The sequence below is a fragment of the Bombus affinis genome, chromosome 9 (genome assembly GCF_024516045.1).
Source record: "Bombus affinis isolate iyBomAffi1 chromosome 9, iyBomAffi1.2, whole genome shotgun sequence".
Lineage (NCBI taxonomy): Eukaryota > Metazoa > Arthropoda > Insecta > Hymenoptera > Apidae > Bombus > Bombus affinis.
In genome coordinates, this window is record NC_066352.1 from 15,123,057 (window position 1) to 15,137,494 (window position 14,438).

General features: G+C 41.1%; 1 protein-coding gene across 15 annotated transcripts in view; it reads right to left on the bottom strand.

Annotated features, from left to right (window-relative positions):
• Nucleotides 1–14,438, bottom strand: part of LOC126920482 (probable serine/threonine-protein kinase yakA) — a 383,981-nt gene that overhangs the window by 218,252 nt on the left and 151,291 nt on the right. The window contains exon 2 of one of the 15 annotated variants that reach the window (XM_050730931.1): nucleotides 11,082–11,247. The exons of the other annotated variants lie outside the window; for them this stretch is intronic. Coding sequence (XP_050586888.1) covers nucleotides 11,082–11,090 — 9 coding nt within the window. The 5' untranslated portion in view covers nucleotides 11,091–11,247. The remainder of the gene's footprint in view (nucleotides 1–11,081; nucleotides 11,248–14,438) is intronic. 15 annotated transcript variants of the gene reach the window in all.

Sequence of the window (14,438 nt, forward strand, 5' to 3'; positions counted from 1 at the left end):
TCTCGTAAAATCCTACGGCTGGTGTAAAATCCGGCGGATCTGAAATTCGTAGACCGTGCCAGACGCCTGGGAAACGTCCGGCGCGATTACGTCTATTTAACGCAACGGTTTCGCCGCTTGCAGCTAGCGCGCGGTTCTTCCGCGGTCGTAAATGAAAAGCGCGAATTACACCGGCAAGCTGAAAGCGAGCAATCGTGAGTTTTTCAAGATGGGAAGGTGCAACGTGCAGAGATCCATTGTCTATTCGAATCGTCTATCTTTTCGTTTCACGTTTAATCTCGATATTTAGTTTTAAGTTCGTTTCGTTTGAAATTTTTGAAGTTTCATAAACGCGATGCATGCCAGAGATGGCGTAACCACAGACAACTGCCAAATTTTCCACCGATAACACATCGCGCGAACGATACAGGAGGACACTTTCGCCCGTTTTGTATACGAAAAATCATTTACTTTCCTAGAAAATCTCACGTCCGTTATTAGACACATTACGCAACCTTGGGAAACGTGACCGAATCGCAAAACCATCGCGTTGGAACAAAAGGGAGGTAGAAAATCGGTTGCCACGCGAGACGTTTAGTCGACTCCATCGACGTCTTATCGAATCCGCCTTCCTGATGCACGAAAAATTCGTACGAAATATCCTTTTAACGGTTCGATCCTGGCATATTCGAGCCACGAAAGAGAAATACGTGACCGTCCATCCCATTCACTCCCACCCTCGACTCTGTCATTTCCTCTTTCTTTCTCGCTACCACCGTGTGCGCCATCGCCCTCGAAACTCGTAAAAGAGCCATTCGTTTGACTCGCGTCGTTGCCCGTTTGTTATTACACTGCTCGTTACAAAGTCAATTCTGGCACTCGTATTCTCGTGTACCGCTCTTTACGTTCGCGTTCGTGAAGGAGAGAACGGGCGGGGTCAGAGGCAAAGGGAGAAAGAGGGTGGGCTTGGATCGGGTGTCGAAGATGATCGTCGGAAAGCCTCGTCGTAAGGACGTCGCGTAGCGATGTTAAAATTTTCTCTGCAAGAAGCTCGAAGAATGGCGAGGCGTATTTGTCGAGCAGACGCGGCTGCTCGAACGACTACTTCCGCGGTCCGCGAGAGAGACCGGTAGAAAAATTAGACTTCCGTCGGTGTTTTACGGTTAGGAGGCTCTTTACGACGCGGTGCACGGCGTACCTGTTGGTCGGTTGGTCAATGTGGCGAATAGAATGCCGACAACGAGCAGCGCTCGGCTGCTTCATGAATTTGCTGTAATTGCACTCGATAAGGCGTTTTCTTTGACGGCAAATGAGTCGTATATAGGGAGTTTTTTTTTTACAGGGAAGTCCGTACGATACCGATTCCGTCCAATTTTGTTCAATAAAATTATGTTAACGTTTAAACGAAACAGACATTCCAATCTTATGAATTTCAAAACTTTCCAAAACTCAATCTCCAATTACTTGCCTGCGTAAAGTTTGCCGAGCAACGTGCTTCCTTTGCGTTACGTGTAAGGGCGAAACTTAAAACTCCAACCTCCAATTTATCAATAATTTAGCAACGGTGTACAAATTGTGTCAAACACAGACAACGAAGTTATTCCGCTTACGCAAATATCTCTTTAAAAATACGATTCATTTAAATTGAAATTTAGTTAATTTAAAGGAGCGAGGAGCAAGAAGCAGCTAAAGCCGAAAGGTAAATGGGACCGTGGTAACGGTAATAAATAGTGGTAACGGTAATAAATAGTGGTAACAGAACGCGAGAGCTCGTCGTTGGTAAACGAGCCTAGAAAAGATTCGCGTGGAATAAGAGCGGTTGAAACAGTAGCTCGACAAACTACGCAGAGGCATTTCCCCGCATGCCATAATATCCATTATACCGCGGTACAATGGACCAGATACGTCGTTTAATATACAACGAACGGGTAATGCTATTGTCGTTGCACGGTAGAAAGTAATTACTTCATTGTCTCGATAAATTGCTCGCCGCTCGCCACGCGTTTCGTATGCTAATAATTAATGAACGTGACAATGCGAGCGAGGATCTATTCGTGTACGTTCGCTTTCCTTCTCTCGTTATAATCGAGCCCTGGTTACTGATACTTGCACCTTCGTTTTCAAACTGTCCACCGTCGTTCGCGCTATCTCGCGATGTACTTCAACTTTCCCTACTAAAATTTCTGGCGAATAAAGAGGATCAGGTTGCTGTTCGTATGTTGGGCGCTAGGACTTTTTTTCCAAGTGTGAGCGCTGTCACAGTGTCTCTGTTTCAGAGTCGCTGTTTCTCACTTGTATGCGTAAAAATATAAATTTTCATAAACGTCCGCCGTCTATTCGTAATTAATACTTTTTGACGCTTTCGAGTCTACGCCTCTTAGGAAGACGATGCTGTTGTTTCACTCCGTAAGAGAAGGGCTTATTGTCGACGTTGTGTCAGACTCTTGGCAAAGTTAGCTACGATGTTGATAGAACGTCAAAGGGTTAGAACATGGCTGACACGATGAAAGTTCAAAGTTATTTCATCAAGATTACTTCTAGAAACTACAGCGAGATATTCTTCGATATACTATATATACAGTTATTGATTCTACACGTATAAAAGTATACATTTCTTTCTAATAATTGCATAATGTTTAGCGACATTTGCCTTTAATTTGTTTCTAAATTCACAATTTCTTAGGTTCGTAATTTCGAAAATTGTCTACACGATTTTCAAATAATGATTATGGAAAACAATTAACAGGCAGTGTGAAAAGTCCTAACATTTACAAATCGTACGTAATAATCAAAGCCTCGCACCAATCCTTTCATTCCGAATGATCGACGAGTGTCTTAATTTTCAACCAATTCCGTATTCCATTTCAACCGTGCGCTAATCCTATATACGATCATTTCCAATCAAGTCGATTATCCGCTATCAGAAAAATACAAAAAACATCCTAACTTTACAAACGATACGCGAGAAACATAATCCTGGAGGAAAACAAAATCCCGATTAATCCCAGCCGCCATTGGTTCTACTGCAAACAAGAAATAGCTTGGCTTCTACGCGTGGAAGTTCAAAGCTCGTGACAGAAGCCACTTCTAATGGACCGTGCGCCATCGTCGACTTATTTTTCATCCTAATTTGCGGCGACAAAGTCTCCGAAGTGGACGTCCCTTAGAATCTTCCGACCAGAACCAAAAATGAGCTCGAAGGTCGAGAGAATCTGCCAGAAGAAAAGGAGAAGAAGCTCGAGGTTCGGAACCAACGAAGGTCGAGGATGGGTGACAGAATGAGAAAGAGAGGAGAAAGAGAGGAGAAAGAGAGAGAGGGGGGAGGGGAGAGGGAGAGAAGATGAAAAGGAGACGAGGGAGATTCGAGAAACGACACATCGACGAGTCTCAGGAGCAGATAGTTTTCTTTTTCTTTTGTCGTGCCTCGTCACACACGCCCCAGACGGTCCTCATCGGCCGGAAATAAATTACCACTCGAAATCTCCGAAAGCCTTTTACTCCCAACCCCTGACCTCGAGATCAAGAAGTCGCGAGGAACAATTTTATTGTATTTCTAAGCCTTCGTCGGGGAAACGTGTTACTAGACGGACGGAAAGCACCCCGTTTCAGGAAACTGGATGAGAAAAACAGAGAGAGAAAGGGGTGAGGAAGAGGGGGGGGGGGGGAGAAAGAGAGGAAGAGAAAGTTGGTGCGGCGCAAGATATAAACTTATAACGCTGCCGGAAAGACGGTTCTAATACGATCGCTGCGGCTTCAAGCGACCGATCGGAGCGAACGAGAAGAAAGTGGAGACGATATTAGTGACAGAGATGGATTGTAAAGAGGTTCGGCGAACGGAGGTAATTATTATTTGTCGAGAAAACATTGTTCTTTAGCGTTCGCAATGTTTGCAGCGATTCCAGATTAATCATCGATTGTTCGAAAAGAATCGTTTATAGAATCTGTCGTTACGGTGATGCGACAATAGGCCTAACGGAATACTTTCCTACACAGTTTCTGCAAATAGAGTAAGTTTCCATCGAAAGATAGAAGATAATGAAATAAGAGAAGATAGTGAAAAATGTTGGAGCATGATGACTCTAATATTATCTATAGTTGTATTAATTATCTACTGCGAAATATGCTTTGTTGTCATGTATGTTAGTACACGATACCGATGTTTATTTCAATGCTACTTGCTTAAAGCAACAACGTTAAGGAGACAAGCGGGAAAATAAACTCGTTGATATTAACAAAGAAAAAAGTATCTCGACATTGTCGAAGATGAGAATAAAATATTCCGTACAAACATAATGTGATTTTATTTATGTAATTAAGAGACTGCGATACCTTGTCAAGTACCTTGTCTTTTAAAATTTACCTACCGTTATTATACCTACCTGAAAGTAACAAAATTCTACGCAATCTCAACCTTCTCCGAGAACACCGTATTTTCCAAATAATCGACACATTTAGCGAAAGATATTACGACTTCCGCGTTTAAAAATAAGAAAACGAGGCGAAGTAGCGGCGATTCTATGGCGATCGTTCGAACCAGAATGGAATCGTGAAACACGACGAAAAGACGTTGGGACGAGGAAGGAAAGACAGGGTAACGAGCAAAAAGGAAGGAAAGAAAGAGCGGAAGAAAGACAAAGAGAGAAAGATTAAAACGAGCCGTGTCGTGCCGCGACGAAGAGAGAGTTGGAGCCGCGCTTCCATTACTTCATTTCCAAGGCTGAAAGGTGCAGGACAATGGAGAGCCCCTGGAAGGTTGACATGACCGAAAGCCGCGGGATATCTCGATCGTTTCGAATGTCGGGAGCGAAAACCACAGACACGAAAACTCAAAATACGGACAAAGCAGAATTTTGATCTCTTGCAAATTAAGAGAGATACAATTGTTTGGTTGTATCGTGTATCCGTAAAGTAAAAATCAAGATCGGTGTACGTTACGCTTGAGCGATATCTCTGGTGAATTTTGCATCGCAGCGTTGCACGTTTGGTTTCAGCCGAACTTTATAATTCTAGTCCGTCGATCGTATAACAGAAACACACGTGGCATCGTTCATGATTATTTAAACGATGCAGCGTTAGGTATCGAGTAACGCGAACGGTAGATATACACTAAATACACGTAACGATGTAAATATTTATTGATTTTTAATGTTTGATGTTACGATTTGTCAAACACGCGATATCTTGCGAATATCGAACAACGTGGCAGAATTTATCGGACATATCGCTTTCAACGAAATATGTTATTAACCTTCGCAATTATTTTGCTTTTGAGGTAGAATTGTATTACTACGTTTGAAGAAATAATAATTGTATACGGAGAAATTAATGATCCGATTACGAGGCGACGATATTTTCCTGTTATAATTCATCGATCGAGGTGTTTACATGTAATTTTCGGTACGGTATCGAACGAATATGATCACTCGTCGGAACGGGTGATTATAATTTCGTTTTCTACCTAAATTGAAACGAATTAAAAAGTGTCGAAAGAAATACGCGATAAAAACATTCGAGAGATATCTGTTTCTATCGTCGATAATACCTTTCAAACTGTAATTACAAATATACGTTTATAAAAATCTGTAAACTTTGATGAAAATTTGCAAAATCGATATGAACTACGCATTAAATGCAAAAGATACCTATCGATAAAAATCAACCGAAAACTTCCAATTTTCCGTTAATCCAAATTCTCGCAACTGTCGACGCGAAACGTCAAAAATTATACACGGTTATAACGTAGCCGACGTTTCGTCGCATCGTTTCTCTGACTCATGCAAGCAACATTTGTCTTCCATCCATTTCTGATGCACTTATTATCCTGTGATAGCCGGTTCGTGCTTGTCATCGAGAATTACTGTGTCACGAGTGCAACGACGATTGTCAGACGTTGTTATCTCAACGATCTGTTATTACCATGGCGCATTGTGCACGGAATACAAAGTGACAAGAACGTGAACACGCTCACGGCATAGCAGCGCGGCGCGTCGTTGCAACGGTAAGGCTGTTATTTAACCCTCTGTAGCCGGAATTTTGTTTACTTACGAGAAAAGAAATTCTTTTTGTGACTGACTGGTTGACGCGAAACAATGGTACATCAATATGATATAACGATACAGCGATCGATAAATCAAACGAGAATTAAGAACCTTGGGACCTATTTCAGGATTTATTCCAAAAGCTAAAATAAATTATAAATTAGATCTTGTAATTTCTTCACCGTATTATGCATGCGATTTACACCTTTATCCATATTCTTTCGTCACTTATGTACATATTCTTTCGTTTACCGTTTCAACTCCTCGATTATTTTCTCCTATTATTTTTTCGTCGGTCGCGAAGCGCTCGACATTCAACGGAAGAAAACGAAGGAACGGAAAGGGAATAAAGAAGACAACGGTGGAACATCGACTTCGTTTAGACCGTTTCAAAAGAGCACATTTCCGTTCGAAACGAAGAGAAGAAAATTGCTCGATACAAGCGCAGGCCAGAATTCGTGTATTAAACGTGTACGAATACGAATCGAGTTTTAATAAATTCAAGCCCCCCGAAACGAATTTAAATAGACGCGAAAGAAAAGGAAAGCAAAGGAAGAAAAAAGAAGGGAATAGGGAGGAGAAGAGAGTTTACGAAGCACGGTAGAACCGCCATTATGCAAACTCTCATTATCCAAATACTTGGGTGTCTGAACCGTTCTACTATCTGGATGCCTGTTCCAAGCAAACCGAACCTCCAGCAATTTGAATTCCACGAAAAATGCTCCTTTAACTCTTCTGATTCGACTTTCATCGATTCAGCCAATTGATAACATCGATTATTATCGTGGATAAAGAGCAAAAAATGTTATAATATAAGTATGTATCTGCTATATATCCGATTTTGCGCGACAAACTTATCCAGCTAACCGATTATATTTATCGCATCGATCGTAACAAGATCAAAACGATTTGAAAAATATATTCCCTTTTCCTTTCTCGAGGAAACGCGTGAAAGCTGTCGTTTTCACGAGATTACAAATAACGGTTAGAATTGAAATCGGACGTGTATTTACGCGCATCCAGACCCAGCCTATCGATGAAAATTACCGACGATTTCTCTGAAACTCGAAAAACCGAGTTTCATAATTTCAGAAAAGAAATTCAAAGGCTATACGCGTCTGCATAAGAGGTCGGCATAACAGCATCCCCGCGCCAGGAACAGTATATCATTCGGGAAGTGAAAAATGTTCCGCTTCTATCCAATTCTCCCTACTTCACGGTTCGCGATAAGAGTATTACCGGATGATATATCGTGGCGCGTGTTTACACGGATATTAAAATTGTTTAATAAAAGTAGAGAAAGCATAGGCTCTCTCCTCTTTCTGCGATTATTAATACGCGAATAAATAATATATTGGACAACGCCTGTTTGTCTATCATTATCGCACAGAAAGCGCGCCGTCGCGTGGAACGTGCTCGCAATCCTATTCGCAAAATCCATTCCATCTCTTGTAGAATTCACTGAGAAGTACGTGGAAACACAAGAAAAAACCTGTCGTTTGCTTTTGCGCCGGCAGAATCGTAAAATTGGAAAAGAAAATATCCACTTTATCGACACGATGTATTTATTTATTTTGGATTTATGCCACGTGATAACGGCAAAAGCAATTCTTTTTATCGTTACACGTTAAACGTAGACCTCGATCTCGTCTACCACATAAACCCTCCGATAATCTACATCGTTAGTAGGTATCCTTCCTACGCAGTCTATCCTCGCCTTTTAAATCGCGCGTTTTTTTTTTCTCTCGGCGTATCGACGATAAGTACACCGACGCGAAGAGCACCGAGCGAGAAGAGCGTTAAAGTTTAATCAGAAAGCGTAATTTCGCCCGTGCTGTTCTCCAACGTCGAAACAGAAGCTCTCGTTCGCGAATAGTTGGGTGAAAATAAATAATGAAAGGAACGCAACGGTGTGCGAGGAGCGCTCTAGTTGTACTCGACGATGCAGCGTGAGAAATTCGAAGGGCAGGTGAGTTCTCTGAATTAAAATCAGCCGTAACCGGAAAAGGAAATTTCGATAACCCCCTTCGCCTATAACAGAACGAACAATTTTACGATGCGATGGTAAAACGTGGCGGAATGGCGAACAAGTAGCGTTCGCTATGTTACGTTTGCACCCTCAAAGAGAAAATCGTGTGGGAGACATAATAGGAATATAGGTACCAGCGAAAGCACTAGCCACGGAATTTTCAAATAACATAAGTTAGCTGGATATTGCCGGCACGTAAACGGGAGAGCGAGCACTGCGGAAGAAAATGGCGTGTGCGATTTCGTCATTATTTTATTTCGAGAAACGCCATTGGAATATCTGGATAGAGTCGAAACGCGTCGGACCGTCTCCTTCCTTCCTGTTGTCGACCTCGACGAATAACCCCGCGTTCCCCGCCTTGTATTAACCTTAATTTCAACGTTGGCTCCCGCGGTGAATTCGAGCCGCTACTAACTCCGAGAACGATCGTGTCGCATGATAATTTTCCAACAATCGACCAACGACCAACATTCCTGGCTTGAGAATTGAGAATTAAGCGCGAGGTGCATTTGTCCGAAGAAAGAAGGGATTTTCATTGTTTGAAGAAAATAGACGAGGCGATTTGTTGAGGAGATGCGAACGGAGAAAGGCGTAGAAAATGACGTAGATATAGAGGAAAATCGATCGATAGTATATAATTATTTCTTCCTTTATCTTAAACGACGCTAACCGATCAAGCTCGTATTATAATTTCCATTAATAATAGCGATAGAAGTTGAATATTTCAACTTTTCCGAATGTGTTATTCATAAAAATACAAAAAAAAAAGAAAAAAAAGGAAAAGAAGAACTAAACTCATCAATGTTTACGGTCGATATACAAAACTAACTCTATCGCGTTTCCTTATAAAGAAATTTGTGTCAGCGACCATCGAAGAAGAATCTTCGCACCGGCGTTTATTCGATTTAAGGGCAAACGACGCATCGTTTCTCACGGAACATGCGAAATTATTAAGAGGATTACATCGATCTCATCGAACTTACGACTTGGTGCGTTCGTGGGAGAGGAAAAGGCGGGGAAAGGTGTTGGAGAAATGGAAGAAGAAACTCGAGCGATGCGGCCTTTAAGTGGCGGCGGAAAGCGCGGAACTGTTTGAAAAACTCGGGTGCAAGTTTTATTCCCTTGGTGTCTTAAACTCTTGCCGCGGGAGTTCCGTGCACCTGCACCGACAAGAGGAAACTTCCTTATTGAAAACTATTTGTTGTGTTTTCCAATTCGCGACTTACAGAAGTCGTAAACGAAAAATTATACCACCCTAACGAACCGCGTCGCAAACAGGAGTGGCACGTGCGCTAACCACGGAAAATCCGGTTATTAGACACGACTCTGAAACCGAATTTAGTGAAACGGATGATTTGGTTTAACGGAGCTTGCGCTACTTGGATCCGTAAGCTTTTCTCTTCCGAACATTTGATTCGAGAAACGCATGTGCGAGAAGATCGCAAGTTGCACGAAGAAATTGAGTCGTGTTTAAAATTACTTTTTAAAAAATGAGCGGAAGAAAACAATCCAAGCTATTTTGTCCAATCTTTAACTATCTGAGTAACCTAATCCATAATCTATAGAAAGTATTTATATTTATAAGTATTTATATAATGTAATTCTAAAGTACTTGTTCTATTGTACTAGTACTTGTACAACGATATAATAATACTTAAAAATTAGTGAAATATCATTCAACAAACGCAAATGAAATATTTCAAAGTTTGTGCAATTTTCATCGAGAACCATCAATCCCCAAACGATAAAATCGTTCTACCCGATATTTCCATCGGTTAATTCTTAACAGCGCGTAGATATCCATTTTCATCGACGTCAAGCGACATTTCAATGAAAAATAAAGTAAAATAAAAAGAAGGAACACATCGTTAAGCGTGGTGTTACGTAATTTGGAAGCAGGCTGAACGAGGGTCGAGGATCGCCGTAAACAATTTACATCCAGGGCGCGGGGGAGGGCAGTCTTTAAACTGCAAAAATAAGTTGCACGTGGCACGTCGATGAGATTCGTAATAATAATAACGAAGTTAATTTCCCATGGCGGATCGTTAAAACTCGACGAACTGTCGAGCACGCTCGAAGTAAGCGCGTCGCGTTGTAATTGGGGAAAAATTTGAAAACAAAACGTTTGTATGTTGTGTGTGTTTTATATATATATGTACCACTTTGACACGGGAGAGATAACGATCGCGCGTGAAACACGTTCGTGGAGAAAAAGTGACGAGGTCGTGCCTCGGTTGCACACCACGACGAAACGTTTTCCATCGTTTATTACGAGCCGCGGGAACTATCGAACTTTCGGCATTAAAATCCGTTTTTCCCGTCCGTGTCCGCCTCGTTACCGAAAATTGAAAATCATTAAAGCCTCTAATAGACCGGCGAAAATTCCCCGAGGATTGCCGGAATTTGCGAATAAAATGCGAAAAGCTATCGAATATGGTAGTAGTTGGGTACTTTGACAGCATCCCGAAGTAGAAAAAGATGTTCGAGTCTCTTGATATTTTGCCTTTTGCGCATTTCGATTTTTTTTTAAATTCTTAAGTACACGTACGATAACACGTACTATACTATATCGCAACGAATTTATCAAAAGCATATCCACTTTTAACAAGCGAGAATCTGTGACTTCAGCCCTTCTACCGAGCCATTGTCCTCGCTTTACTTTTACTTCATATTTCATCCGACAGCTTTATACGCGATTCGCGACGAAGGAAAGAAGAATAAATAAAAAATCTATTATCGTCGAAAGACGGACGGGTCTCGAGAAGCAAAGTGGAAGAAAATTGGATTCTTTTTTATTTATGGCCACACGACACGGCCGTAGTATTAGCTGGATATCGTTAAACAGAACAACCGTACGATCCATTATTCCAGTCGGGGCTTAAACTGTCGTTAACGACTTTTCGCGCGTTCCTCGCGTAACGTCGTTACGCGAAACCGCCCTTCTAAGTGGCTCGCCAGCTCGAAACCAACTTTTCCCCGATTTTTTTCTCCCCTCTCCGCCTCCCAACCTCTTCTTTTTTCTCCTTTTGTTTTACCTGTTTCATGCACCAGCGTCAGAGAGCATCGCGATTCCGCTCGGAACTCGCCAGTTTTCCGCGTTAATTGCCGCATTATCGCGACCTGTTGTTCTTCACCCCTTTCCCTCTGTATCCACCCTGTGATACGAGCTTGTTTCGTGTATATGCCGCATGTAGGACTTACCTGAAACAGAAAGATAAGAATATGTTAGATGGTGGTTTCGTTGTGCAATGTTTACAGAAAACTGGGCGAAATAATCCGATAACGCGGAACGTTATCAAAGAGTGGTTCATGGTTAACTGGTTTGGCAAGTTTGCGTGAACGATGAGTGGGACGAGTTCCTCTATTCTTCGTGACTCGTGATGAAATTGTACCGCGCTTGTTTTACGAACAACAATAATCTTTTATTAAAATTTAATAATTCGTATATTTAAAATGATCGAACAATTGTGACAATATGATCGATTTAAAGCTGGATGTATGGAGCATATAGAAGTATTGTATCCTCAAACAATTTGACCAAACATAAATCATTTATTTTTGGAACATTTCAATACATAGAATGTAATAAATCTTTAGAGAAACATTTTAACGAAAAAATCGAGTCGATCGAATTTAATTTTCGTGAGAATTATTTATCCTTAAATTCATGCATCGAAGCGTTCGATAAAAGACACGCAACATCTGAAAAAAAATTACATTTTACATCACAAAATCGCAATCTACCATCTCGCGATCGCAGTGTATTAACTTTTTCTCCCTACCATTCTCAATTCTAGTTATCTTTTATACTTTGCTTGCCGTGGTCGCGTTGCTTTTGCATTTCTATTTTCCACGAAAGTTCACGGTCCAGAAGTCGGTCAACGCTGAGAATATCTTCCCGTGTCGAATTCGCGCGATGAAATCGGGGTTATTAATGTCACTGCGCGTTCTAATTTCACCGAAGGGAAGAAGGGTGAGACGAGATAGAGAGAGAGAGAGAGAAAGAGAGAGAGAGAGAGAGAGAGAGAGAGAGAGAGAGAGAGAGAGACAGGCAGACAGATAGACAAACGGACAGACCTCTTCAGACGAAATGCCATTCAAAAGATATACTAAAAACGAATCAGAAAAGAAAGACTCTAAAGAATTAAAGCCTCGCTACAGTCAGCTACGTATTGCGACTTTTAGATTTCGAATGTTTCTGCATTTATGGAGGGACTCTAAAGATGCAAATATGCACAGAATATACGTAATATGCAAAAATATATAAAATATCCAAGGTACAATATTTAGGATGAAACACGTGTTCGCATAATGGGTATCAAGGATGAAAAACAAAGACGTAAAGCAAAAATTCTGGATTGTCTGGCGACGTTGAACAGTTTTAGCGACTAATCGTGCAAAAAAACCGATAATTGATTGGAGTCGAAGAGGTAGAAGAACGGGGAACCAGGAGGAGAAAAATGTGGAAAACGAAATCGCACGAAATTAGGACTTAAGAAACATTTAAACTGCTTCCTTCGAACAGAACTGGTAAACAACGGAGTCCAATCTTCTTAATACCAAAGCTATCGAAAATCAATGTAATCGAAAAGATTGTGCTTCGAGTTAAACAATAAATTGAAGAAAAACAAAATACGAAAGTAGTTATTGAAATTATTCGATTATGGGTGGCAATTTTCTCCGGCAATTACGTGTAACAAAACGTAATTGATCGAAGTATCTTTAACGTTTATTTGTTGATTTTTCACTAAGCGTAGATATAAAAGATTACATATACACGATTACATATATACGATGATTTGAGATAATCTCGATACGTATCATTAAGCGCTAGATGCTAAATGCTAAATGCTTTTTATCAAGCGTTATTACATTGTTTCGATATTTATAAGGAGACGACTATAATTATAAGACTAACTTTAAGCATTTAATGTTTTCTTCTTTCTAGAGTATTATACTATCTAGACGATTATACGATTCATTCGTAATGAGATTAAGGTGCCGTAAATTAAATTTTCCTATATTTATATTTCTTCGAGTCATAAATTTGAACGAAGAAAAATAACACAACGATCGACCGATCGAAGCTTCCGGCTTCATATTCGGGCATCTCGCGATTACTGTGGCGAAATGACACGGAAACGGTTGTTCTTCAAAGGAATTGCGGCTAGTGCACCTATAGTCCTGTCTGGTTCGTGCTTCGATGCGCCCGCTCAATGCAGAAAATAATTTAAAAGGGAGCAAAAGTTCTTTCGAACGGATCCAGGAATCCGACTAGCAGCGAGCAGTACTTCTTCGATTATCGTTTTTGCTCCGGCGAACAAAACAGGACATTCCCGGGATAACTAGAGCGATCGAGTTAATACCGGAGTTAATACCGGAGAGTGCAAGACTGTCCTTCGGCGTCGTTTAATCGAAGAAACGGATGCTGTTCGTGTTTTTGGATGCGATAACACCAAGATTGATGTAGATGAAAAACATGGACGAATGGACTTTTTGTAAATCGTACGATGCGATGTACATATCGGAAAAAAATTAATTACGACCGGGGGAAGTACAATGCGGTGGAATAAATTGAGCAGGACGATGAAAATTTGTTATAAGAGAGAGGGAATAATTCTAACCAAAGTTAAACGATAGAATATCCTAATACTTTTAATAGTAACACTTTGTTTGTTGCCTATAAGTAGGGTGCACATGTCTATGCATTTATGACAAATGTAAAGATAGTACGAGATATCGAGTGTAAGATACATTAGAAAATAAAATATATTGTTACTTATGTGCTCAAAAAGTGTAAATATGATGTCTATGTATGAGAATATAATTACTTTATTAATGCGACGAGTTTGATCAATTCGGAAATTCAGAAATTTGATAGATACGCTAAACAGCCCCCCGCTCCCATTTCCCATTCGTTATCCTCTTATCTTCGTCCAACGGCACGATACAATTAAATTCGTCTTGAACATCGTGTTTCTTTTTATACGATTCTTAGACAGCGTATAGAAGTACGGCATAATAACGCCTTGTCCTGAATTCGTCGTGCACGGTCTCCTTGGTCGTATGCAACGTTCGTGGAAACGATATTCTTTTCATCGTCCAGCGGGCGTCGCGGAGGTGGACCGTGAAAACGCAGAGAACGGGCAAACAGGCCGCAAACGACGTCCTTACGAGTCCTTCTCGTAGCCTCTCCTCGAAAACGTTACGCTGCCATGGGCAAATTTACCATGCAAATTAGCAGATGTATTTCTGGCCGGACCCGAGCGCGCTGGCGAAAGTACCGTCGAAGGATCGTGGCAAAAAAACTCGTACCGCGGCTCGAACGGAAACGTCCGGCCTGCGGCAAGAATAATTACGTAATCTCGGACGAAACGCCCCAGGGTAAAAAC